Source organism: Suricata suricatta, chromosome 8 (genome assembly GCF_006229205.1).
Source record: "Suricata suricatta isolate VVHF042 chromosome 8, meerkat_22Aug2017_6uvM2_HiC, whole genome shotgun sequence".
In the NCBI taxonomy this organism is placed as follows: Eukaryota; Metazoa; Chordata; class Mammalia; order Carnivora; family Herpestidae; genus Suricata; species Suricata suricatta.
Window position 1 is genome coordinate 123,742,041 of NC_043707.1, and position 27,848 is coordinate 123,769,888.

At 54.3% G+C, this 27,848-nt stretch overlaps 1 protein-coding gene across 1 annotated transcript; it reads right to left on the minus strand.

Moving 5' to 3' along the window:
- Window positions 1-7: 7 nt before the first annotated feature.
- On the minus strand, window positions 8-27,848 carry LOC115297743. The gene is made up of 5 exons (XM_029945870.1): window positions 27,833-27,848; window positions 26,867-27,242; window positions 3,753-3,856; window positions 1,748-2,087; window positions 8-520 (listed from the first exon to the last, which is right to left on the minus strand). The coding sequence occupies exons 1-4, from the start codon at window positions 27,846-27,848 to the stop codon at window positions 1,915-1,917; spliced, it is 669 nt and encodes a 222-aa protein (XP_029801730.1). The 3' UTR covers window positions 8-520; window positions 1,748-1,914.

Here is a 27,848-nt window from a genome sequence, read left to right on the forward strand (position 1 = left end):
GACAGGGTCCACGGGGAGGGCTCAGGGTCTGGGGCCTGGGACGTGTGTCCGCACTATCTGACTGACCCCTTCTCTCCTGCTGGCCCCATTCCCCACTTCTGCTTATGGCATGCTTACTTTGGGGGGATCCGTCTCCCCCAGTCTGCCAGTTCTGTCCCCAAAGAGATCCAGCCTCTGGGCCACAAAATACTGGGCTCCATACTGACCCATGTGGAGTCCTTAACCTGTCCTGAGTCACAGATCTTTCTGGAGTCCCAGGAAGCCTATAGACTCCTTCACAGAATCGCAGGACTGTGCATGAAACTAGATCTGTGGAAATAACAGGTATCAAATGATAGAAAAGCAAAGCAGTGGGATGGCGACCACGTGCCTCAGTCGGGACACACCGAGTGAAGAGGCCTCAGGGCTCCAGTAGCGGCTGCAGCACAGGGCTGATGAGCAGAAACAGAGTTTCCAGAAAATCGGGGACGGCCCTACAGAGACAGAAGCACATCTAGGATTTCCACTGGTGACGAAATCACTGTGGGAAAAAGATGCTGCATTTTAGTTAGGGATCCGGGAAAGTAAGGATGTCATGTGTCACCACCCCAGTCCACAGATGCTCTGAATTCCGTGCAAAAGCAGGAACTCCAGGCCCAAGGCCCCAGTCCCTCAGTGGCTCTCAGGACGTCTGTCCCTGGAGAGCCTTTACACACGTGGATTCCCAATCCCAAAACTCAAGAGGTTTGGGAAGAGGGTGGACAGCCATTTTAGCCCCAACCTGAAGTAGAGGGGGAAGAGGAAAGAGGAAGGCAATGCTCAACCCAAAAGGCTGGTAGGCTGATGGCAGGATCCCAGGCACCAAGATGGAAGGCGTGAGCGGCCTCCCTGGGTGCCCTGGGCCCTCCGAGGTTCTCCATCTTTCTCCCTCCTCTTCTGCCGGGACTCACCCCGGACGAAGGTATTTATTCCTCTCTTTGGCAGACGGAGACCCTGAGACCTAACGATCTGACTCAGACATACCGCACGTCTATGGGTAATTCTTCCTTTCTTTGGGCCTCGGTTTCCCCAACTGACAAACAGAGGCGATGGCTTTGAGGGTGCCCAAGGGCCCATCCCCAGCTCCAATAAAGGCCAAGACCCTTGTGCTGAACTGCCCATGAGGATCTTCTATGCATCACCCCCCTGGCAGCATGCCCCTAAATTGCACCCATACAGGCAAAAGCGCTCTCCCCCGGACATGAGGGAGGTGAGCCTTGTGGGGAGGGACCTGGAGGAAATGGGCCTGAACTGCCATGTGCAGGATGTAGGGGACCCAGGGAGGCCAAGAATCTCATTTATCCAGTAATTCTACAAAAGCTTGTCAGGGACTAGAGTGTAGACACTCAAGCTCGGGCTATGGGCTCTGACTCTGCTTATCGCTAACCCCACAGCATGGGACACGTCACTTCACCTCTCTGTACCTGTGTCCCCGTCAGTAAAATGGGGATGATGATTACACCAACGTCACGGGGCTCTGTAGGGTATTAAATGAACAGGGCGCCTGGCACAGACAATGTGCTCCGTAAGCGTCTTCATTCTTATCATTTGCGTGAGCCTGGCCTGGTGCTAGAATCTCAAGGCTGACTGGGTCAGGCTCTCTGCCCCTGAAGAGCTCAAGGTCAGGTGTGGAAACAGATGAGTAAACTGAAATTGCACTGGGGTGTGATCCACATTATAAGGGGGAAAGAACAGAAGTCTAGAAGTTTAAAGAGGGGTACTAACCCACCTGGGGGAAGAGAGAACAATTCCCTTGAAGAAGTGACATTCAGGTGGGTCTTGCTGGGTCTTGTGGGGTGAAGAGGTGACAAGGGGGGAAGAGACGTCCCCCAGAAAGAGGACAGTCTGGGGCCAAGGTGCAGCGACAGGACTGAGAGGACTCTGGGCGCCCCTGCCCTAGGATGGCAGGAGCTGGCGGAAGTGGAAGCAGTGGGTGGGCAGCAGGTCTATCGGGCCTCTGGTCAGGCCAAGATTCTCGCAGCAGCGGTTGGGTGGGTAGTTGGCTGGCAGCTCTTTTCCTGAAGACCCCTGCGAGAAATGAACAATGGCCTCCCAGGCACAAGGCAGGCCTGCGTGGAGGCAGAGGGGGGACAAAATGGCGCTGGGCAGATCTAGCCTGGATGGTCTGACTCAGAGGTCACTGGACAGGGAGGAAGCTGCCCAGACCAGAGAGGTCAGTCGCTGTCCTTTCCTAAGCTCTGGGCAGTGGCCAACAGCAGGGGACTCTCCTGGGTTTTGCACGGACATCCCAAATCCCAGGCGCCGCAAGATGGTTGGTCACCTCGAGCGGCGTGCCCATGGCAGCCTCCCCCTCCCTCCCCAGCCCTGGTCGGTCAACGGACTGGCCAGACCGACCGCCAGCCATCCTGCGCCCGCTATGGTGCTTAGCTGGCGCCACGTCTGCTGGGCCCCTTTGACAGTGGCTCTGGGGCTGCCCAGCACACACCCGTCTCCCCAGACCACCCTGTCTGTCCAAAGTGCCCCCCAGAGAGACATTCCTGGGAGCCCCCCACCAGCCACAGGGTCTGGGCGGGCATGAGCCGGCCCCACACAGTGGGACTGTGTGTCCGGGCCTTACCCACGCCCACTACAGCAGCTGGCGGCCCCCAGCGGCCCCACTGGTCACATAGAGGGCTCATTGACGCCTCGGCCTTGAGGTGGCCGCATCAAAGCTGAGGCTTGCTTGGTTACCTGAGCGAGTAGGGGAGTTTGCAGAGGGGAGGGGAGCTGGGAGAAGGATGTCCCTGAGCAACAGGGCCTGAAAACCTGATCTTCCAGAAGGTTCTGAGAGGCAGGGGAGAGCGACATCCACTGATCCCAGCCTTGCCTCTCAGCCAGTCCAGAATGCTAGAGAGGTGGGGAAACTGAGGCCTGGGCTTGGCGTCTGGCCGGGCGGGGGGAAGGCAGCAGACACACCAGTCCTTACTCCTGCCTCTGAGATGCCTCATCTGCAGACCTTTTCTCAAATCCACCATCTGAGTGGGTCCCCCCCCCCGGGAGCTGGGGAGTCTCACCCAATCTTCAAATCTGAGCTCAAATACCCCCTCTACCAGGAGTCTTCCCTGGGACAACCTGCTACCACCAAGAAGCCCTGGCCTCCTCTGGCTTCCAATCCCAGGGCCTGCCCGGCGTCCAGGATCCTGCCTACTTGGTGGAAGTAAGGGGAGGAAGGAGGGGGGAGAAAGGAAGAGCGTTAGCCCACCCAGCCTCCCCCACCCCACCATGGAACCCAGGCCCTCTGTCATTGGCCTTGAAATAGCACCTCCCAAAGGCAGCCCCCAACCTACCCCCAGCAAGGGGGAGGCTCTGGGAATTGTGGGACTGGGGGGCAGTAAGACCCCGCCCTACCTCAAGAAGTCCCAAGAACCCAAAACAGTGAGACCGTGCAGGGTAATATTGGAGCTGGCAGAGAGTGCTACTTCCTCATTATATAGATGGGGAAACCGAGGTCCAAAGAGGGGTCTGGGCTGGGTAAGGTCCAATTCAGCAACAAGAAACCAAGTCTTCTTGCCTACCCCGTGACAAACCTTCCGCCCAGCACACAGTTCAGGAGTCAAGCTGACTGGACTTAAGCCGTTTGGTTGCTTACCATGTTAATTCACCTCTTTGAGTCTCAGTTTCCTCCTCTGAGAGATGGGGCCGGAAGCACTGCCCTCGAAGGGTGCTGTCTAGGAGCGAACGAGACCTGCCCCAAAGTCCCGTGCGTGGCCGGCACGCAGCAAGGGCTCACTCACCATCTGCCTCCTGCTGGGCTGGACCTCCAGTTCCATCACTTGTCACCGCAGATGTTCCCGCTTGTGGTTCTCTCAGTGCTGGGGAGGGGTATGCCTGGAAGAGACTGTAGAGGGACCATGAGGCCCCTTGTCCATGGCCCTCTGGCAGGGTTGTAGACCAGAAGGCGTTCTATGGGGACCAGGCCACATAAAATGTGGTTACAGGACCAGGCTGCAGCGCCTCTAGCCCTCAGCCTGGCATTCCACCTCTCTGAGCTCAGTTTCCTCATCTTTAAAATGGGGAGAACAAAGTAACAAATTCAAAACTTGTTGGATGGCTTCCATGAGGATATATAGTATGTGCTTAACGCAGAGTCCGGTACAGAGTCAAGCCCTCCACAAATGCTGGAAATTATTGCTATTGAATGTTCCCCCTCCTCCTGGGGCAGTTCCTGTCTGATTCTGAGCTGCCCCGATCTCCTCTGGCCACCCCCTGGGGTACCTTCCCGGGGGCCTTCCTCTATTTCCTCCAGGTCTTTCGCCCCACTCCCCCCCTCCCCGCACTTGTCAAGAAGGACCACCCAGCATTTCTTGCTATATGGGTAGAGGGAAGGGAGAATGGATGGACCAGCAATTGAATGAACCAAGACTGACCAGCCTGGGAGGTTTCCAGCGCCCTCCGCCCACTTCCCCCTTTGCCGTCTGGCTCATTCTTTGAAACGCTTGCTGGTGGGAGCCTGGGCCCTCCCAGCCGATCAGTACCGCAGCCTGATGGCTTAGGTTCCTCTTTGGGGTTTTCTTTCACGTCTGGGAAAAGTGTTTTTGGCAAAAGGTTCAGACTTACATGTGGGCGGAAGGGGTGGGTGCCCATAACTTACTATTTGCAGGGGTGACCAAAGTCACTCCCCCCTGCTTAAAACGCCCTTCACTGCGTGACATGGTGACTGAAATCCCCCAAAGGGGTGAGCACTCAGCCCCTCTGGGGTGCCTATCTGGGACCCCGTCGTCATGACACTCGGGCATTGGTGAGCCCACCTGGTCTGCTCATCTCTGTTCAGAGGGAAAGGGGGCTGGGTGCAGAGCCAGCAGAAGGTATTAAGGGAAGGGGAAACCGGGGCGCTCCAATGGAAAGGAAACAGGGCAAGATGAAAGAGGGTGGGGAGGAGAGGAAAGGTCCGTTTTCCCCCTGCCCTCGCCTGGGGGCTCCATGGCTGAGCATCTACACCCCACAGCCCTGGGAAGCGCCTGCCCCCACTCTGAGGCTTCTCTGCCGTTGTCACTGAACATGAGTCCTGCCCGTGGGGGCGCTGGAGCAGGAGGTTAGACCCTCTGAAGCCCCTCACACAACTCTGGTCCCTCTTCTATCTCAGGAAGATGTGTCTGAGCCAGGATGGCTGGAGTGAGGAGCCCTTTGTGAGGGGTGGCGGGGGGCCCAAAGGAGAGCCTGGTTTCCCGCCATATACCTTCCCAAATAGGGAAGGGAAGCCACCTCTGTGAATAAGACAACTTTGAAAAAAAGACTGGAAGGAGTGTCATAGTTAATGCTACACAGCGCACTTATGGCGGGGGGCCTTGGTCACTAACTCTCTGAGCGACTGAGTGTTTTCCAAACCTTTAAACACTGACCTGGGCCTCCTGCCAGCCAAGGCTAGAGTGCGGGGCTGGCGCAGGCTGCAGCACGGCGCCAGCCTGCTCCTGCCCAGCCGGGCCCTGCTGGCCACCCGTCCTCTCTCTTCCTCTTGCCAAATCACCATGCCTATCATCTTCCCTCAGGACCCAGCCCTGTCAGGCTGTGGAGGAAGGGTCTGCCCTGGGCTGGGCAGAGCCGTGCATACAGCAGGTGCTCAGGAAATGCTTGTGGCCTGCGTTGCAGCCTTTCTCCAGAGACAGTTTTCCTGGAATGCCCAGGACTTGGGAAGTGATGGGGACCAGTTGGTGCTGCTCATCTTCCAATGGATGTTTATGAAACATCTACTGCATGCACGCCACACGCCGTTTTGGGAAATGGGGATACAAGAGCAAACAAAAGGCAGCGATACATACCTTCCTGGAGCCGATGTTCTAGCGACGAGTGGAAAATGCCCCCGTGAGATAGGCCAGCACCCCTCGGCCCATGCCCTTCCCACCTATGTAGAAACTCAGCTGCCAGGGCTTCCGTAAACGCTCCCATGACCCCATTAGAGCCTCATCACAGCTAGCTACCTCCGCCTCCATTGCAGAAATGAATAAACAGACTCGGTGATACTGTGACCTGCTGAAAGTAGTATTTAGGAGGAGAGAGGCAATGAGGAAAGGATACAGGAACCACATTTGCTGATGACCTACTGTGTGTCAGGCACTGTGCATGGTTCCTTAGACTATCACGTTTCACTTCATCTCTACCATAATGCATGTAGTAGGGGGTTATTGTTATTATCCCCATCAAAAAAACCTTTTTTTTGTTTATTCATTTTCACAAGAGAGGTAGAACACGAGCCAGGGATGGGCAGGGGCAGAGACAGAGACAGAGACACAGAATCTGAAACAGGCTCCAGGCTCTGAGCTATCAGCACAGAGCCCGATGTGGGGCTCAAACTCGGGAATGGTGAGATCATGACCTGAGCCGAAGTCAGATGCTTAACCAACTGAGCCACCCAAAGTCCCTGTTATTATCCCCATTTTACAGATGGGGAAACTGAGGCTCAGCAAAGGGACGGGACTCACCCCAGGTCATGCAGCTCGTAGCTGGTGAAGCCAAATGCATGTCATACTCTGTCTGGCATCAAAGCCAGCCCAACAAAGCTCCTCCTTCTACCTGGCAGACATCTCTTCTTCTTTAAGGCCTGGCCTCACCACCTCCACGGAGCCCTCCCTGATACCTCCAGGCAAAGTGATTCATATCCTCCTCTATGCAACCAATGCACCTTCTCTAATACTTCCAGAAGGCTTCACAGAAAGGGTAGAGTCTGAGATGGGTAGGTCTGGAAAGGAAGGAACATCAGTGGTCCAGGCTGAATTAACAGTACTGGCTAAGGGACGGAAGAAATGTACATAGAAAGGGTTTCTCAGAGATGGGAGAGCTCGTGGGTCTTGAGCTGAGGTTGAGGGAGAAGAGGCTAGAGGGGAAGTGGGCTTAGAGGTCGGGCACGGCCTTCAAGGCAGGGAGCCCAGGCAGGACCCAAGTTGGGCAGTGATGTGGGACAGGGCATCCCATGATGCAGCAGGCCGCCTCTGAAATAGGCCAGTATAGACGTGCACCTTGAGCGCATGTACGTGTGTGAAGAGCGACCACAGGGGCCCTCTCGCACCCACTTGCAAGCCCTATTTTTATCACTCCCTAGACATACATCTGAGCACCGAAGCATACTTATGCTCAGGCACATAGGGTGCTCCATGGATGGGCACGTCCGTGGTCTGATGAGGACAAGGGCAATGGTGCAGAGCAGTCAGAATGCGGCCCATCCCAGGGAGAATCCCAGCACCCAAGGCAGTGACCCAATTTGCAGGGCATAGTGTGAAAGGAAAATACAGGGCCCCTTGTGCAAAAATCACTGGGCATTTCAGGATAGCAACCGCAGGACATTACACCAAGTGTGGGGTTCCTCCAAGCGAGGCACCCTGAGCAGCTGCGAGCACGGCATGCGGGTGAAGCCAGCCCTGCCTAGAACAGCCCCAGGCTGGAGGGGCCCCGGAGCCTGAGAATAAACCTCTGTCTGCCTTTCCTCCTTTTGTGTTTTATTCCCTTGACTTATGCAGGTTTCCATTCTTCATGAGTCCATTATTTATTTTATTATTCTTCTTTTAAGGTTTATTTTTGAGAGAGACAGAGAAAGACAGAGAGACAGAGACAGAGCACAAGCAAGGGTGGGGGATGCAGAGAGAGAGGGAGACACAGAATCTGAAGCAGGCTCCAGGCTCCAAGCTGTCAGCACAGAGCCGGACATGGGGCTCAAACCCATGAGCTGCAAGATCATGATCCGAGTTGAAATCAGACACTTAACCGACTAAGCCACTCAGGTGCCCCCATGAGTTCATAATTTAAAAAAATAATAATAATAAATTAAGCCTAGGGTATGATCATACCTTAAAGATTTTAGAAGCACCAAGAACATCAGGGAAAACACGAATCCGTCAGTATCCTCACCCACATTTTCTATTGTAGATCTCCTAAAGGATCTAGGAAACTTAAAAAGAAACCATAATCTCAACACTCAGAGAAAACCACTATCATTAGTTCTATTTTCTTCCATACTGTTTTCTCTCGGTTTTGGTCATCACCTCTGGCATATCTCTTCCCTTTATGGGTGAGGCTCTACAGAGACAAATAACACATCCAGGAACCTCATCAAGAATGTTAGTAATCATTATGCATATACGTCAGAATTCTAGGAAGAGTCTGGAGTGGCTCCATCCAACAGAACTTTCTGTGATGTCTGTGCTGCGCAATGCGGCTGCCCCTCACTGCATGGGAATATATGGACTTTCTCTTTTCCCAACTCAAAATGTTTGGAAAGTCCTACACGCAACAAGAACGGATTGCTCTTGTAATCAGAAGGGAAAAAAAACCACTTAAGATTTTAAGTTTGTAATCCATTCAATGTATAGGGGGAAAACACTTCAGATTTTTAAAAGCATATCACTGGGGAGCATTGATCCTGGCAGAATGAGATCTATTTTTGTTTTTCCTATCAATGTTCATAAAAAGAATGTGGGGTTTGGAATCAGAACCTGTGGGTCCGTCTCCCGGATCTGCCACTTACTGGCTGTGTGGCCACTTAACCTCCCTGAACCTCAATTTCCTCATCTGTAAAATGGGGATATTGACGCTACTGACCTCCCCAGGCTGCTGTAGGGACTCAATCAGGCCATGAAGGTGAGTGCACAGGGGACCTGTGAAGTGAGGAAAGAGCTTTAGTGCAGACAATTTCTGGGGGGGGGGGGGAACCATGCATCTCTGAGGGGCATTACTCACTGTTCTCGCTCCGCTCTGTCTGCCATTTCCTAGAAACCAGGAAATGAGGGGGGCATCTCCCACCATGGGTTTCGCAGATGTTTTCAGGTGTTGAGCAGAAATAAAGGGGCTCTGTGACCAAACCAGACTGGGGAAGGCTGTATCAGGGTTCAACAGAGTACTTTGCTGAAGGACTTTTCAGAGCCTTTAATATGCTAATGAACCTAGCTCCTCCCTGGGCTGGTGTTCTGAGGAGCCCACTTTGGGAAAAGCTGCTGTAGTAAGAGTCTTTAAATCTACCCAGGCTATAGGTGCTTTGGAGGGGGGCGGGTAGGGCAGGGAATTATTTTTTCAAGGATAGAGGCAATTCTTTCAGACTTGAAAGAGAAATTAGCTGGGTCCTTGATACAAAAAGGAAAAGTACAAAATTGGAATTAATAAATGCATAATTGTCTAAGAAATATAATCATAACAATTCAGCTCTTAAATAGTTACAATATTAGCAGCAAATACGTCTAGCTGTCACTAATGCCAGGCACGAAGAGCTTTATGTGTCTTTGCTCTTTGAATCCTCACAACCCTACGAGACACTTGCTATTATGAAGTCAGTTTTATAGATGAGGAAACTGAAGACCAGAGAGGTTAAACCACCTGCCCAAGGCCACCCAGCTGGGGTTCCACCCCAAGCAGCCTGCATCTGGAGAGCCTGTGCATCTTACCATGGCCCGGTAACTATGAGTTAATTGAGGTTTTCTCAGATTGAGGAACATTCCTTCTCTTCCACTGGTCCCCTTCCTGGGAAGAGCTGCCAGCACGGCCACCAGGCTGGGCCGATGAGAACTAATTCTGCCACTCTCTTCCTGGGTGGGTCGTTGCCTTCCCTGGGCCCCAGTTTTCTCATCTGAGAGATGGGCCAGTTGACTTTTGAGGACCACACAGGGGAGTTTTGGAAAGCACAGTGCATGGTCCCTGCGGTAGGCACTTGATGTTTGGTGGCCCTCTCTCTTACCAGTGCATAGATGGGGAAACTGAGGCCCAGAGAGGGCAAAGAGGAGCTTGCAAACACTCCAGAAAGCCAGCCCAAATCCCATGGCTGGCCCAGGTCCACATATGGTACAGGCAAAGGGCTTCTTTCTCCTTTGGCCGGGGCCCATGCTATCCTTCTCCTAACAGCACTGTGGACACTGGGGGGAGGGCCCTTCCCTCTGGGTTCCTCTCCCTGGACCCCAAAGCTCTCCTAAGTGGTCTTTGCCACCGAGTACAGATTCTGTTTGACCCAGCATCATGCCCAAGCCTCCTGGCCTGGGCACCTTGCGGAAGTCTCCTGGAATTCCCCTCTCAGGTGCCCCATGTGGGGTGCGGGGCACTCAGACATGCCTCTGCCCCTGTTTAGGGACCATCATGCTTTCCTGGTGGTACGTTCCTCTGCCCTGAGTCATCTCTGAAATTGACGGTGCAGTGCTGGGCTCCACACTTTATCTACATCACTGCTGATGGTCGCAACTCTGCCAGGTCAATATTTTCATCTGTGTTTTGCAGAGTAGGAAACTGAGGCCTAGAGAAGTGAAGTCACGAGCCTAAGTTCACATAATTGATAAGTGGTAGAGCTGGGGTTCAAACCAGGGTCTGCCCGTCCCTCCCGCAGGCACGGCCCAGGGCATGAGAGGCAGTTCCTGAACACATTCGCTCTTCTACACACCCTACACGCACCCCTGCATGTCAGGGGCTCTGTTGCTGGGGTGCGAGTTGGGTGGCTGATGCTCACATGTGAGCCGGGTCCCTCCCTCAGGCAGGGCCAGCTTCTCAGGCTGTCGTCTATGGGGTGGCACACAAGGCTCTAAGCTCAGAAAGAGACCCCACACTTGGGTTAATGCTCTGCAGTGGCCATCTTGAAATTCTTAATAATTCTATCTTTGGATTCATGCTTTGTAAGGGAAGTCGGAAGAGACAGGAGGATGTGGAGACTTGGGGCCTGGGCTCAGTCCTGCTCACCCTCCCACAGGCAGGGCCGGGCATGAGCATGGGCATGGGGAGGTCAGGTGCACATGGCCCCTACACCAAGGCTTGGAGTGGAGGCCCAGATGTCTATGACAGGGGTCTGCACATGAGGGCCCCTCAGTGCTCCCATGTCCAAGGGAATGCAGCGCTAAATAGCAAATACCAACACCGCAACAAGTCAAGCGAGACCACTTAAGAAAGCTAAGAGCTTTTTTTCCCTGCTTTTTAAACATGGACTCTATATCTTCATTTTGCACTGAATGCCACAAATTCGGTAGCTGGCCCTGCCTGAGGATTGGGGGCACCTGCGGGGTCCCCAGAGATATAGTGCAGATGGTAAGGGAGCCCAGACCACACCTTCCATGTTGCTTTTTACCACATGAGAGGAGGAACTATTTGTCTCCTGGGGTGTCCTGGGCTTTGTCACGAAAACGAGACCCAGTTCAAGGGCATGGGGACACGCAAACCCTTCTAGTGGCTGACCTGAGTTCCGCAATGATGCCCCGGGCTGTGGGGATGTATACACTGGCCCCACACCCTGGGCAGATGCTCACCCCTCAGTCAAGTGCAAGAGGGGATCTGGGCTTCTATGCTCTCCCTCACCAGGCCAGGCCCCAGGCCAACACCCAGCATGCTGCCCCAGGGAGGCGTGGCCCAGAACAGTGGGCCGGAAGTGGTGGGTGGGCTCCTGAGGGCCTTCCTGTCCACATGGGCAATGGGTTGATCAGACAGACACTTGACCCGGGCTTGTAAATGCAGGCTGGCTGATGAAAAGCTCACAGACAGAGCTGACTCGGGGAGGCAGGACTACGGCTCAGTCAGTGACGACCTGAACTTGCCATCAAGCTGCCTTCAAGATTGGGGCTCAGTCTGTGACCATTCAGGGGTCCCATTCACCGCTGAGTTAGTTCTAGTTCATAGAATGTGCTCAGTAAATACAACTGGAGGGATGAGTAGGAAAACAGTCTGCTCAGATAGCCTAGCCTTGGACCCTGAGAGGATTTACACTTTTACATTAGCCAGGCAGGTCATGATCTCGCAGTTCGTGAGTTCGAGCCCTGCATCGAGCTCTGTGCTGACAGCTCAGAGCCTGGAGCCTGCTTGGGAATATGTGTCTCTCTCTTTCTCTGTCCCTCCCTGGCTCATGCTCTGGTCTATCTCTCTCTCTCAAAAATAAATAAACACTAAAAAAATTTTTTTTTTAAATTAGCCAGGCCTGGAATCTTAGCCCTGCCCTCATTCCCCTAAGGCTAGTTACCCTCCCTTCCACTCAGTTTCTTCATCCGCACAATGGGTAGAATGACAGCACAGAGAATTTACTAGACAATATTTAAAGTGCTCAGCTCCACCAGCAGCCCATGTGAAACACTCAGCTGTGAGAATTAACATGATTTTATTAAGAAACCGGCAGACCTCTACCTCCTCAAAGACACTCAGAGCATCACTCCGGCTCTAAGATTTCAGGCTTCAACATTTTTTGAGTGTTCTATATTTTCCAATTTTTTTTCCAGTGTGCTCATAGTATAGCTGATGCTTGAGCGACACAGGTTTGAACATCAACAATCCACTTATACATGGGTTTTCCCCCATAAATACAGTCCTACAAAAGTATTTTCTCTTCCTTATGATTTTCGTAATAGTGTTTCCTTTTCCCTACCTTACTTGATTATACAGGATACATGTGACACACAAAAAATACATTAATCGACAGTCTGTGTTATTGTTAAGGCTCCCAGTCAACAGTTGCTAAGTTTTGGGGGAGTCAAAATTTATATGCAGAGTTTTGACTGCACGGGGGTCACTGCTCCTAACCCTCCCATGGTTCACGGACCAAAACTGTAATTGTGTCCCAGGGCCAGGGGTGTGCTGTGTGAGCATTTATTGTGTATTGACGGCATTTATTGTTTTAAATAGACAGTATTTAAATAGACAGTAAACAAAAGGAGGCGAGTCAGATCGGCTTCTGTCAAGCACTCACTGGGGTCCCAGCCTGGGTAGGCCCTGAGAGCTTTGGGCCCCGTGGGCGGGCCCCTCCTCTCGCGCCCTACATGTGCCCTTCTCCCTCATGCACTCGGCCTTCAAGCCAGACCAGCCCGGTGAGGGGTTCTGGGTAGGATGTGCCACAGCTCAGCAAAGCCCCACCTCCGCCTTAGGCCCCCACACCTGCGTGCCAGGGACCCCCAAACTCGCCCCACCCCCATCACGCGCATGGCAAACACACACCAGAGGCCACACCCACTGCAACAGACAACAGGACTTTTCAGGAACGCCTGTCTGTGGGGACCAAGGGACACCTGGTGATGTGGCCTGGGGGAGGCCGCAGGGGGAAGCTGCTTTACCCCCCTACCCAGGCTGGTCCTGCTTCTCTGACCAGGAAGCCCCTCCTCTTCCTGGGGGGTCCCCAGGCACCTGCTACTGGCTCCTGTCCACTGGGCTGGAGCTTGAGGGATGAGGCCTCACAGGGAACCCAGAACTGACGGAACAGATCTTCTAAGCTGGGAGAGGCCTCAGTGATGCCTACAGGGCACCCATTATCTGACGGGGGTGGGGTTGGGAAACTGAGGCCAGGAGAGGGAGGAGCTGCCCAGGGTCTCCAGAAAGGTGGCAGTGGAGGAGGTGGCCTGGCCCTGTGGAGGCACATAGCAGAGATGGCGGTGAGGAAGACAGGCTTTGGGTTTCGGCCTCCCCCTGCCATCTCACCAGGGCCACGTGGGGACCCTCCAGCTCCAGCAGTTTGATCTTCGGGGAGCTCTGGAAGGCTTCAGGGAGCTCCTGGTAAAGTCCACCCAGCTCCCTGGGTGGCGGGGAAAGAAGATGCAAATAGGAAGGGGCCCTAGGGAGCTGGGTTAACCCCCTGAACTCATTTCGGGCCTCTTCTTCCTGTGGGGTCAGTTAAAAAATAGCCTCCCATCTGCTGGGGCAGGGGGGGTTGGGGGGTGGGGAGCAGGCTCCATCTGGGGCTGTCAGGTCCCCCTAGCCCAGCCTGGTACTCGGACCTGCCCACTCCAACACTGCCCCCCCTTGTCCCCACCCAAGACCAGGCTGGGCTGTCTGTGGCAAAGTGGCCCATCTGACAGAGTTTTTCTCCCTTTGACTCAGCACTGAGTATCACTACCAGTCTGCTGCAGTAGTCTAAAGCCCAGGGGGCTGTCATCTGAGTCTCTGCTGACCCATTTTACAGAGGGAGAGGGTGAGGCACAGTGAAGTGAGGACAAAGGGCAGGATGTGGCTACCAGCTTTGGGGCCAAAGCCCTGTCCATGCTTCCCGGTGATGCTGGGCTGTGCCCCCCGCTTGAAGCAGGCAGCTGGTATAGTGGGACGGGGTATCTGCACCCCCACAATACAAAGCCCACAGTTCCCTAGAGCAGAATCGGTGGTCTACAGGGTCATGGCCCCTGGAGGGGGGATAGTCAGCTTCACATGGGGTCAGGCTGACCTGAGGTGGCCTGTTTCCCAGCTCTGTGACCCCAGCCAAGCCACTCAGTGCTTAGACCCTCAGCCTGGGATCTGTAAGACGGGAGCATCCCTGCCCTCAAGAGCGATCATGAGGACACACCGGACACACTGGCCATGAGGGCTGGTACAGGGTGAGCTCAGGTAGCAAACTGTTAACATGTAGGATGTCCGCACAGGCCCGAGGTCACAAGCGCCCTCAGATTGTCCTCAGCTGTGAGGCTGTTCTGGTTGGAACTGAGTATCCGGAATGGAAACCATAAGCCTTCAACAATAATGTGGACAAATGGCTGGATAAATGGGTATTTCAGCCCAGTGCAACTGGCTGGCTCAGAACTGGTCTTAAGGGAGGGATCTGGGAGGGACTACGACGTGCACACCAGGGTGTTCCTGGCAGAGTCTTCATAACAAATGCAGGGCCACCCCGAGGGAGCACTATGGTGGTCTGTCCAGGGAAGTGGGGGGTATCTTCGCACCCCTACCCCGTGCCCCCAAGAGCACAGCCTCATCCCTTGTCATCGGGGATAGGATTTAATGAAGGGAGCCAGAAACTCACACAATGTGTTGGTACATTTCAAAAGCAGGTTGAAAACAGTCTGTACTATACGTTCCTGATGTTGAAGAAAAGAAGGAGGAGGGGAGGAGAGAAGAAATTCAATCTATACATACAGGAGTACCAGAAGGCTAAAAACCAAAACGCTAACAATTGTCCTGGGTGGCAGGATTATGGGTGGTTTTAATTTTCTTCTTCATAATTTTATTATTTTCCAATTTTTCTTTAATGAATGTGTATTATTCTTATAATCAAAAAGAAATGTGTTTTCAGAGATGAGGTGGGGGACTAGAGATTGCTGTTGTCCTTTCATAGACTCTAAAACAGGCCCAGCGTGAAAAAGATATTCATTCATTCACTCACTGTTCGTTCGTTCATTCTCAGTGCTTCTAGACACCTCCCTAGAGCCAGGCTCTAAGCTCCATAGCCAAAGAGCTAAAAGTGGCCTGTCTCTGACCTCAGGGAGGTCATGCTCTGGGGGACCTTGCTTTCAGACAAGGAGCCATAGAGTAATGAAGAGGGAGGGGCGGAGTCATCCTGGGGGCATCAGAGATGGTGTCATAACTCAGGGAAATCACCACAGGGCTTTGGTGCCTAAGCAAAGGTACTGGAGTCCCAGATTGGGGGACGGTACCACTTGGAAAGGCATCGTGGGCTATTAGAGAGGACCTACTGTATGTGGGGAGGTGTGTCAGGAGATAAAACTAGAAGGTTCTGCAAGCCAGGTTCTTCAAGGGCTTTGACATGCCTGACTGTGCCGCTCCGTGGTCGTGTGACTCTGAGCAAGTTGCTAAACCTTCTGGATCTCAGTTTCCTCCCCTGGAACATGAGCCAATGACCTCAGGGGGTTACTACAGGAAGCAACGGAGGAAACAACTACCCCACCCCCAGTGTGGGCAGGGGTACAACACAGTGCACTCTGATTATTTGCTATTGCTCGCACTACATCCAGGAGGCGTTCTGGAAACCAAAAGGACTTTTAAGCTAGAAATGAACGTTCACTCATTCAGTTACGTACTTCATTCATTTGATAGGTGTTTATGGAGATGCTCTTATGTATCCAAATATTCTTTTAGGCACTGGGGATAGAGTTGCCAGACCAAATACAGGACACCCAGATTACTGGAATTTGCAGACAAATGAGTCATTGCAATATTGGGGATAACTTTCTACTAAAAGAAGTGTGTGTCATTGATCTGAAATTCAATGTAACCGGACGTTCCATATTTTTATTTGCTAAATTTGGCGACTCTAACTGGGAATGCATCACCAAGTAAAAAACAAAAACCTCACCCTCCTGGAGTTGACATTCTATGAAGGGAAAGAGATAATTCATAAGGAAAGGTATAATTTATCAGAAGATGAAGTGTAAGTCAAGGGACAAGGATGTATGGGTCTCCTAAGGCAGCTATAACAATTACCACAAATTTAGTGGCTTAAAACAACACACATATATTATCGTACAGTTTTGGGGGTTGGAAGTCCTATGTGAGTCTCACTGGGCTGGGATCAAGGTACCAGCAGGGCCTTGTCTCTTTCTGGAAGCTATTCATTTCCTCGCCTTGTTCAGCATCTCAAGACCACCCACTTTCCTTGGATGGTGGCCCCTGTGGATTGTCCATAACACATCATCCTCTGACTGGGCTCTCCTGCCTCCTTCTTCTACTTCCTCAATATAGATCTATTGATATATCGGGCCCACCCAGAGAATCCAGAACTGTCTCCCCATCTTGAAGCCCTTAACCTTCATCACATCTCCAAAGTCCCTTTTGCCACATAAAGTAGCATATTCATAGATTATAGGGTTTGGGATGTGGCCAGCTTTGGGTGGGGGGAGGTCATTATTCTGCCATTGTTGAAATAAGGAGCTCAGAGAAGGCTGTTCACAGAGCAGGCAGGGACATGAATGAGGTGGTGAGTGGACCCATGCGGACAGAGTGTGCAGGGCTCTTCCGGGAAAGGGAAACATATGTGCAAAGCCTCTACGGTGGGGGTATGATTGGTATTTAAGGATCGGCAAGGAAGCTAGTGTGGCTGGATACACGGAGGGAGAGAGTGGAAGGAGATGAAGACAGAGAGACGGAAGGAGGGGCTGGTCACGCAGAACCTCATGGAGCTAATGGGTGATGCCCCTCCTCACTCCTGGCCCTCAACTCCCCAAACTCTGTCTGTAATGCCATCCTGTTCTGCTGAGCTGTTGGTCACTCCAAAAGTACTCCCATCCAAGGCCAAACGCCTCCCAGAGGTATTGCAAGATTAGAAGGAAGAAGGCTTCCTTGCAACATGAGGGATCAGGTTAGGTGTTCAGAGAGCTTCCCGTGTGCTAGCAGGAGACTGCCAGTCACCTACCAGAAAGCTTGGTAACATGGGAGAGACTAGGACTTGACTGAGGGTCAAGGGGGTCAGGTGCCCCAGGGACCCCACATTCAGGGACCAGCCAAGCCCCCGAGATAACCTAGAAGAGATGGTCACTGGCCATCCCGTGACCTCAGGAAGCCAAGTTCCCTCTCCAGACCCAGTTCTCCAACTCAAGGGTGTTGGACTTGTGGATCTTCAAGGTCCTCCGGGTGTGGACCAGCTGTGCTTCCTGCACCCTAAGACTCTCTGATTCTAGGACAGAAACCTCATAACTGTGTGACACAGAGAGGTTACTTAACCCTTCGGAGCCTCAGTCTCCACGCTGTGAGTGGGGAAGATTGCAGGGCTCACGTCCTAGGGTGGGGTGATGGGGACTGTCCCGAGCACACAGGGAGCGCTCAATAAACATGAGTTCCAGTGACAAGGACTTGAACACAGTCAGCCTCAGAGCCTCAGGTCTGCGACCCTGTCTCCAGGAGCCTGACATTTGCTGGCTGCGGGATTTCAAGTCTCCGGACCAACCCCCCCCCAACTGCCAGTGTGCCCCCAATGCCCTGGCCTCCCCCACGTGCTGGGTGGCATGCCTACCCCACAACCACATGAAAAGCCATTCCCCCAGGGTGTCTCCACACCTGGGAAAACCGGCAGCCTGCCCGGCGCTGGCCCCGCCTGGTGGCTAGAACACCGGGCAAGATCAATGAAGCCAGGCCGGGCTCCCAGCGCAGACACCTTGTTCCAATCAGGGCTGGGCGCCTTCCGCTCCGGACCCCCGCCCAGGCCCAAGTGGCCGCCCCCCCACCCCGGGCCCTGTCCAGCAGCCCACGTTTCCAGCCCCGTGACCCCTGAGACACAGTGCCCACGGCCTGACTCCCCTCTGGCTGCGGTCTGCCTGGACCTGGACGTTGGAAGAACCAGCTGGACAAGGGGGCAGATGGAGCACGAGGCCAGGAGTGGGGGCCAGGTCTGGCATGAAGCCCTACAAGCCCCTCCCATCTCAAGCCTCAGTTTCCTCGGCTGAACACGGAGCTACTTAAATTCGCCCTATCTGGTTCTCGGGGCCACTGGGGAAAAAGCAAAAGAGACAGAAGGCAGAATATAGTTCAGAAACCGTGGTCGTGCCTGGCAGACAGAGGAGGGTGAGACAGCAGGTGGGAGAAGCCAGTTCTCCCTTCCTCCATCTGGAGCCTTCTCTCGGCCTCCAGGTCTCGGCTCACATGTCCTCTCCTCTGAGACACCGCACTAACCACCCTGTCTAAATATCGGTGACCACCTCCTTGCCCCACCCACCCACCCAGTCACTCTCTGTTCCTTCGTCCTCGTCTGTCTTCTCCAGCATTCCCAAGATGCTATCAATATCGGCACATCTGTTTATTCACCTCTGAGTTTATCTTCTGCCTTCCCAGCTGGAATGAAAGCTTCATGGAGCCTCATGTGTGCCTCGTCCATAGTGGCGTCCCCCGCACCTAAAATAACCATGGGCACACACACTATAGATGCTCAACGAGTTTGCTGACCAAACGAATCTAGTGCCTCCTCCCCATCTGTTTCTTATTTCTCTGCTTCTTTTCATCTCAGCCACCCCCCATCGAGGGCAGGGCTCCCCGAGGATAGGACGGGCAACATTGTCCCCTGTGTTCCTAGGGATGGGGCCGGGTCTCTGTGACCTAAAGGAACTTCACATCATCAAGCCTGTCCCTGATTTAACCGAGCCTCAAACACGGGGCAGTAACAGGGCCCAGCCCCCACCCTAGGTCTGAGCACCATCTCTGATCCCCTTCCAGAAGCCCCCTCAGGTGCAGCCGGAGACACACAGCTGATGAATGTCACAGTCTTGCCAGTGACAAACTCATGCCAACAGCAAATGACAAAGAGTGCTCAGTGTCTGAGCCTGTGGCCTAGACATGCCAGGCAGGGGTTTTATGAGCCTGCTCAGGCCTCTATTTGGCTCTGCCCATATCCTCAGCACCTCCCCAAGGGCAGATCTCCCTGGCCACATACACCCTCCCCCCACCCAGCCCCAGCCATCCAGCCCTGTGGGCCTTTGGCCTCTTGGGGTCATCTGTGGACCCTGGGCCACAGCTCTGTCTTGCTTTCATGGCGTCTGTGGTCTCCCTGCAGCCACACTGGCAGGAAGGCTGCCTGAGTGCAAAGTTCAGCTCTACCCTTTACCCACCTTATGAACTAGAGCAAGTTCCCAAATTTCCCATGCCTGTTTTCCTAGCCATATAATGGGGATGATGATGGGGGCCTCACACAGAAGGTGGCCATGAGAATTAAATGAAATAATAGATGTAAAGTATAGATAGCATTAGCTTTAGTAACTGAGGGAACGGGCCCTGGGGTGAACCCCTTGGGGTGAGCAGAGCACAATTTCAGCATCATTAGATCTTGGTTCAAATCCCAGCTCTGCCCCTTCCTGACTGGGTCCAGGAGATTCGCTCAATGAAATTGAGTTCCTTGCCCGTAAAGTAGGCCCAGCGACACGTATCTGGAGGACTCCTGGTAAGAGTTAAGGAGCTCAGTGGGGAGCACGCTCAGCAGGGGCTGGGGACCCAGAAATGCCCCATATGGGGGTGCTGCCATAATGAAGTGTCTTCAAGGGCCCCCAGATCATTCGGCCAAGATTGAGCTGGTAGAAAGGACCATCTGCCTGAAAAAGTGATCTGGTCAAGAATAAATACTCTCCAGCTCTGATGCATGGTGGGCAATTTTGCAACTGTATACAAATTTAAGCATTTCTATCCATTTTAATTTTAGAGTTCTGGACGGGGCAGGGGGGACTTTTTCTCTTTTTTATCCTTTGCTTTTCTTTTAAAATATCTTATTATAAAATATAGTAACAGAAGAGTATATAAAATATAAATATTGTTTGAAGAATAATAAAACTAGACTTCCAGGTACCCTTCGCTGTGGCTTCCAGACCTGGGCATGTAGGGCGCCTGACAGGCTGAGGTGAACTGGGGAGCAGAAAAAGGGGGTGAGACAAAGGCTGGGCCCTCCAAAGGCTTGTGCAGGCGAGAGTTGGGCCAGGAGGTGGGGGCTTCAGATCAGGTCCAGCTGCCAGCGAGTCCTATGTGACCCTGAGCAAGTCTCTGACCTATGCTGGACACAGTATCCCCAGAACTGTCACAGGCTAACATAGAATTCTAGAACACTGAAGATAGACAGTCTTCCTGAGGATCAGGTGTGGTCCAATGCCCTTATCTTTCTGATGCCCAGAGAGGGAAGGGACATGTCCAGGGTCACCCACCAAGAAATAAGGGGAGCGCTCCCCTGGAGCCAGCAGCCAGGTCCATGAGTCGGGCTTAGCCCAGGTTACAGGTCATGGCCGCCTCTAGGCTCCCTGCAGCCCCAGTTTTCTAGGATTCATTGAAGACTGGACTCCTTTGAGTTTATCAAGCTACAAGGTGCAACTCCTTCCCCAACCAATGAGGGTGACAGAGGAAAACTGGGGCATGAAAGAGTGGAGAAAGTTACTAAGGAGAACTTCTAGATGTTCAGGAGAAAGAACTGGTGAGGGGCAGTGGGGGTCCAGGCCTCCTGCTACATCCCAGGCCGGGAACACATAACTATAAAACTAGGACACGCCTCCCCACCCCCAGCCCAGTGGATCCAGGCCCCCTGTGGCTCTCGCACAGCGTGGTGCTGGCTGCCCCATTAGTCACTGTGCGTGACTAAGGTGAGCACCTTCACTTCTCGGGCCTCTGTTATCTCTTCTGTTGTTTGGAAATAGCAAAGCTTGACCACGTGTGTCCCATCCCCCACAGAGCATGGTGAGGATGACATATTGTGGAACACAGGGCGGTGAAGACTCTTGCTTTGGCATGAGAGGGACCAGATTCCAGATCTAGGCTTCCTTGCCTGATTCACAAGATGGTTTGAAGGTCATCTCCGATAATGTCAGCAAAGTAGGTGTTAAAAAAACACTACTTCCCAGGCCCCGGGCCCATGATAGGGGAGATGTTGCAGTTGGCTGACGGGGTGACTTGTGGGCAGGAGAAGTTACATAATGGGGGGGGGGCTCCATGCAAAATGAAAATGCAGGCCCTCGGTTCAAAACGTATTAAGAATTGAGGGACGGTGATGGCAGAGCATTAGAGCAAGTGTGGGACCCTTCTGCAAGCAGGCCACTGTCCAACCGCACGGGTCCCAGGCCCGGGAAGCCAGCCCTGCCTGCGGGATGTCTGGGGCAGCTCAAACCCCAGTGAGGTGGAGGGGCTATGGCTGCCACCACTGTGCCCAGGGCCACCGCCTCTCGCCAGGGCTGCAGCTGGGATCATGGCCGCTGGGCCCCGCCGCTCCCGGTGGCCACCGGGAGCAGCATAAAAGACCAACTGTTCTCCACCTCGTTATGCCCCGTTTTTATCTCATGCCATGCATACAGCACATAGTTGATTTCTTTCCGCAAAGGGCTGCGCTTTTTTTCTTTTCCAAGGGCGACGCTGGAAAGCCATGTGGCTTTTATTGCTGGCAGGAATGTCAGAGGCGTTCCTTCTCCACCACATGAAATGGAGCCGTAATCTTCATCTGCGTAAGGCCAAAGCCCCCGGTCTCCTCAGAGCCATCGGCCTCTGAGATTAATTAAGACTTCACAAGGACTGACAGTCATTAGGACCTTTTTGGGGAGGTGGAAAATCCCTAATGGGACCGACTGGGCCAGGGAGCCACTGGGTGGGCGGTGGGGTGAGGAGGGCCTGCCATGGAGAAGGCCCCCTGACCAGAGTCCATGGGGCATGGGGGAAAGGGGGCTCCAGACTCTGCCCTTGGCCTAGGCTGTGACTTTGAGTGAGACCCTCTCCCTCCAGGGGCCTCGGTTCTGCCATTTGATAAACAGGAGACTTGGATAGGATAGCTCGGAGCCCTGTTGGGGCTGACATTATAAAATCCTGACTCTAATTCTCTCCATGACTGTAACTTCAGGCATCTGATTCCGGTCCATGAGAACGGAGTGTGGGGCCAGGCCGCCTGGTTGGGAGTCTGGCTCCAGCTGTGCGAGCTCGGACAGGTCTGTGTCTTCGGTTCCCTCACCTGTACCATGGGGGATGACTGTACTGTACTACCCCAACAAGCGTGCAGTGAGGTGCCGGGGAGCAGGAAGTGTGGGCTTCCGCCTGGCACGCCGGGAGACCTTAACTGTTGTCAGGAATGGTTAACGGGGCTCAAGGTTCTAATCCCATGGTTCCTATTCAGTTCCAAACATTGGTTTCGGATTGGCTCCTATTCTTGCCATCTGATTACAGTTTGGAGGCGTTTTAAACCTGAAAAGCCTCCACTATAGGGAATGCGAGAGGGGACAGCCACTCAGAGGCGCCCTTTCTCTCCCTGACTGCCAAAGCCGAAGCCTCACCTTGGGTCAGGGAAAGAGTGCACCCTTCCCAGAACCCTCTTGGGCTCCGAGCTGTGCAGGCCCCTCTCACCAAGCTCTGTCTCCCCTCCCACCCACCCCCCCGCCTCCCCAATGAAGAATCCTGTGATTTGACGACTCTGCCAGCAGCTAGCTGTGCACCCACCCACTGATGTGGACGAACAGGCTAAGGGACCCTGACCAGCCAGCAGAGCAGAGACAGGGCCTGGACAAAGGAATCATGTTGAAAGAAAGACCCTCACGTGCTGAGGCCCAGGGTGGGGAAGCTCTTTACTCTCTGAGCCTCGATTTCCCCATCTGTAAAATGGAGAGAATAAAACATCCTGCAGAAGCACCAGGAGAGTTGGCAACAGCTGAGGTAAAACCCCAGCACACAACCGGACTCTAGTTAGTTAGGGCAAGGGGCTCTGCTGGAACTATTTCCTTATTTCATAGATGACCAAAGCGAGGAGCAGGGAGGGCAGTAGGAAGACCAGACCCCTCGATGGGAGCCGGAACCAGAGCCCACTTCCCCGATGGGGCCGGCGTCCTCGCCTTGGCCAGGTTCAACACTGAGACCACCTCTCTCCATCCTTCCCTCTTGTTTCTCCAATCTGCCAAGCTGAGTGCCCCTCTCAGGGGGGCCTGCGAGGAGGGGGTGGAGGCCCAGGGCTTCACGGAAGAGGGGACCAGTGCCACCCAAGGAGGTAGGAGGTAGGGAAAGGGGCCCCATGGGTTTGGCCTCAAAGTCACAGTGAAACCTACCTGGAAGCCCGAGGGGACCCAGCCTGGCACCTATAGGGACGATGGAAGGGCATCCTCCTCGTTCCGATGGGGACGCTGAGGACCCGAGGGAGACACAGACTCTGACATCTCCCCTGGAGCAGTGGGTGGTCAAGGTCAGGCTGTGAAGTGGCACCAGGAGACCGTCACACGGGTCTTGGCCTGGCTCACCTGCCGGCCCAGGCAGAGCGGGCAGAGGTCAGGGGCAGCAGTCAGCCCGCCCTGCTTTTCGGTCTTGCCGAAGCTTTGTCCCAAGTCTCGCTTCTTCCTTGGTGAAACACGTCAAGTCTCTCCCACTTTCTGGGCCTCAGTGTTCCTGTCTGTACATTGGGTCTGTACAGCTGAGTCTATCCCCTCCCAGGCAGGTTCTGGAGGAAAGCAAGTCTCAGCAGATGACCCGTGCAGCCGTTTGCTGCCTCCCAACCTGGGTGGGAAGGATCTGCTGACTTCAATGCCTGTGGCTGTTTAACCTCGCCTCGTGCCTCCAGCTCCCCCACCATCATGAGAGCTGACGTGTACTGTGCGCTTTCGCTCTCTGTACCCCAGTCCTTACAGTATTTTATTCAACCAGTGAAGGGGTACATAATTGGGGGGTGCCTCAGAGCCCCAAGTTTTGAGTCTGATCAGGCGTTTAACCCTGCTCTCGTTTTCCCTAGTCCAGAAAACCTTGAGCATCATTACTCTTCATTTAAATGGGCATAACACCTACCACTGGAATGGACTGAAATGATGTACTTATTTTTTTTTTGTTTATTTATTTTTGAGAGAGGCAGAGAGAGCACGTGCAGGGGAGGGTCAAAGAAAGATGGAAACAGAGAGGATCCAAGCAGGCTCTGGGGTTCGAACTCATGAACGGTGAGATCATGACCGAGCCGAAGTCAGATGCTCAACGGACTGAGCCACCCAGGAGCCCCTGAAATGATGTGCTGAAAGCACGAACACAGGGCCTGGACACCTCGGCAATTTCGCCATTGTCACTGTTCCTCCCATTTTACCCACCAGGGAACCAAGGCTCCTCGAGGTGCAAAAGTCACGCAGCCAGTCAGTGGCAGAGCCAGTAGCGGTGTCCTAACCACAGTGCTCTCTCTAGCTTCCCCCTCCCTTCCCTCAGAGGCTGGCTCTTTCCAAAAAATAAAAAAAAAAAGCCACTCTGTAATTTGAGAAGCACACTAGTCCTTCTTCTGCACATTCAGGAGCCTTCCAGAGAGGCTGCCCAGAAGGAATTCTCTGGGGATAAGGGCTCCCGACCCCATCAGCAACAACCCTTGACCATAGTATTGTTTTTCATGACCCTTTGTCACCAACTCACATATGTGTGTGTAATAATATAAATGCATAAACACACACATGTGACATCAGGATGCAGGCAAGTCTTGGTTTAATTAGTAGGATTTTCGTCCTTTTTCTTTCACATGGAACGATTAATGACATTTTGGATGTGGTGAAACGCAATGCGCCCCTCCCCCTTCTAGGGGGAGTGTTTCAATCCTCTGGATTATGAAACGGAGCGATTAGAACCACCCCCATTCACAGAAAAGGAAACCGAGGTTCTGTGAGGGACAGAAATGTGCCACCTTAAGTTCGAGGCCACCAGGGAGGAGGATTTCACCAGGGGTAACCTCCAGAGTGGGGGTGTGGAGGCCAAACGGGGAGAACTGATGAACTTCTAGAAGGCAGTCCTCTGCTAGTAACTGGGCTGGGCTCCCCTCAGACTCAGGGTAGAGGGAGCGCAAGCGCGGTGGGGGAGGGGGCGGGGCTAACAGCGTCAGCTCAGCTCGGCCCAGGTCCTAGTCAAGAGAGTACCTGCTTATAGGAGGCTAGGGGGATGGGGGCCAAGGGGTTTCCAGAGTGAGGGTCTGAGAGCCTCAGGGGAAAGAAGGGGAGTCTTGTCAAATCCAGGCTCAGACCGCCCTGTGATGAGAACTGGAAAACCCTCGGGGAAGCTGCCTCTGCCTGGAGGAAGGTCACAGACGGTCTTTACCTCCCCCAGGCAGCCTCTAGGCAAAGCGAGGGGGACAGGGCAGCCACGGATGAGGCTCTGAGGCCTGGCGAGCTTTGAACATGAGGGAAGTGCGAGGCCCACAAAGAGGAAGAGACTTGCCAAAGGCCCCCCTACGTGGGGTGATCAGGCCTCATTTATCACAACAGCGATCGCTCACGTGGATGCAGCACCCCCTATGTGCCAGGCCTGTGTTAAGCACCTTTCACACGTCTCTGTGAGGAGACCGCAGTCACTATCCCTACTTTACAGAAGGACTAGACAAGAGTCAGACAGGTTTTAAGAAACTCTCTCTTGATCGAGGTGGGTGGTGGAAAAAGATAAACAGAGGCAGTGGAACTTAAGAGCCAGGCTCCTTCCACAACCAATGAGCTTCTTAGAAGACCTTCCATATCACGTATGTCCAGGGTCTGGCACTCTTGGGGGGATCCTGACCCCTCCCCAGGCACTGGACTCTCAGGGACTCAGACCTCGCCTTGTCAGCTCTCTGGCCTGTGGGGAGAACACCAGCAGGCCCCTGACTACCCCCATCACACTCTCCCTGCCACAGGGTTATTTTGACCCCGTGGATTCCACTCCCAGGGGCAGAGGATGCTGGCGGGAGGAGTGGCCCTCAGATCCTGAGTTCTGTGGGCCCCAGGTTAGGTCCCTAATTACCCAGCTCTGGGCCAAGGTAGGCCCACACCTCCGGGCTTCTTAGCCCTGCTGTGGACAGTTTAGGGCGCCCTTTGAGGTGAGAGCCACTTAAGAAAAAGCAGATTTGTACAGCGGTCCATCAGAAGAGGGAGAGGAGATGGCTGCCCCTACAAGATGGGGAAGGGAGAGGGTATCCACGTTTCTCGAGTAAGGGAGTGGGGGCTGTCTGACTGCCTCTTGAAACATCAAAAAGAAAAACACAGAGAGAGAGTGGTGATCCTACGTCTGCCAGTCGGGGATGGAGAGGATGTAGGTTAGCCATTGGCAGAAATTAGGAAGGAGCTGGCCTGTTTTCCGCTGTCCTCCTCACCCGGGGGCCCCTCAGAATGGGACAGGAAGCAACTGTGCATTTCTGGCAGAAAGAACTGTCTGTGGGTCGGGGGGCACAGGAACCCTGGGGTGCCAGGGATGCCAAGGCAGTAGGTGTCTGTCTGTGCCCATCAGGGGCAAGTAGGGGAGCCTTCCGCCTGATACAAAGCCATTGGTTTGTCCTGGTGAGGAATTGTACCGCACGTCTGTCCAGAAAGGGCAGGACATAGGAGGCGAGCCTCTGGACACGGGACTGCAGCTGGCGCACATCTGTGGGCAGGGCCTGGCCCGGCAACTCCGCGGCGGGCAGAGTGCAGGCGCCAACTAGCGGTGGCTCCCGAAACTGCTCCCGGCCCCCGGCCCCCCCACGCCCCCCTCCACCCGCCCCAATCCGACTTCAGGCTGGAGACACAAGCGTCCCCTGGTTTCCGTGCCCATCCGCGGTGAGCACCCTCCCGGGGCTGAAAGCACGCCGGATCCTGTACAGGTGCCGATACCCACAGGAACCGCATTTTTCCGGATACCCGTTTGTAAACTCGGCGCGCGCCGTAGGATGAGGGAGAAATCAGGCGGAGGGACAAGGAAGGGCACGGGTGCAAACCGAAACCATTAGACGAATCCAATTTACAAACCCCAGACGCAGCGGGTCCTGGCCCCCACAGCCGCTCCAGGGCCACACGCGTCGCCCGCCCTCCCCGTCCCTGGGCGGTACCTGGCCACGTCGTGGTGGGCCTTTAGGCGGGAAGCTCCCAGAGGTCGGACGTGCCAAGGCCCTGGTCCCTCGCTTTCTTTTGGTTCTGCAGCTACTGCCAGCGCTCGCGAGAGTGCAAGGGCCTCGACCCTCGCGATCTGCAACTCCGAGATGGAGACTCCGTAAAAAGATCCCACAGGGTTCCTTCGAGGTTCCCACCTTCGAAATGGCCCGAGGGGCTGATGTGAGGCAGTGACGGGGGCAGGCACCGGCTCTCCAGGTGGTCGAGGTTGGGCCAGAGCCTGTTGTCCCCCCCTGGGGGACACGAGGGCTTTGAATTCGTTTGGAGAGGATGAAATGGCCCTTACTGGGCCAGGGTCAGATCTGGGGCGCGATCCTGCGGCCACCTTCGGATCCTATCCTTCTTTGCTTCTAAGGCGTGGAATTCGTCGTTCTGCCACTGTCAAGCCTGGGAACAACGAATATTCAGCCCAGCCTCCAAGACGGCGGGGAAGTTCGGCACGCGTTCGTTTGCTCCCTAGACTCCAGGGAGCGTCATTTGGGGCGATAATCCAGAATGAATGGGGGCTGGATCTTTACAGGCCCTCTCCCCGCGGTAGCTTCTCCCTAGGCCCACTCGTTTGGCCTAGGAGGCGGGAGAGGACAGGACCGTCTGCCGTGAATCCCTGGGAGTCGCTGGGCCCCGTGGCCGGGACTGGCGCGACAGTGCCTAGGCAGAGCCGGCTGCGTCCCTGCAGCGCGCCCGCAGCACACCGCCTGGGAAGACGAGGCCGCGGGCCCACGGGGGGCCAGTTTGCATCCACAGGGAGGAAGAAAATTGCCTCCTCTGGAAGCCGGCTCCCTTAGCTTGGCAGCCATTCCCGCGTTCTCCGCACACTCTTCTTCTTGCCGTGGACTCGCGTCCTCTTGCACTAGGCAGAACCGTGGCTGTATGCGACGCGCAAAAATCAGGGGGGGAACACTCGCGTTGTTCAGGCCCCAT

Coding starts and splice junctions, on each gene's coding strand:
- LOC115297743 (XM_029945870.1), bottom strand. Junction 3,857..26,866: donor GCCCACCACGACGTGGCCAG/GTACCGCCCAGG, acceptor GTCCCTCTACAG/TCTCTTCCAGGCATACCCCT. Junction 2,088..3,752: donor AGCCCAGCAGGAGGCAGATG/GTGAGTGAGCCC, acceptor GCCTCCACGCAG/GCCTGCCTTGTGCCTGGGAG.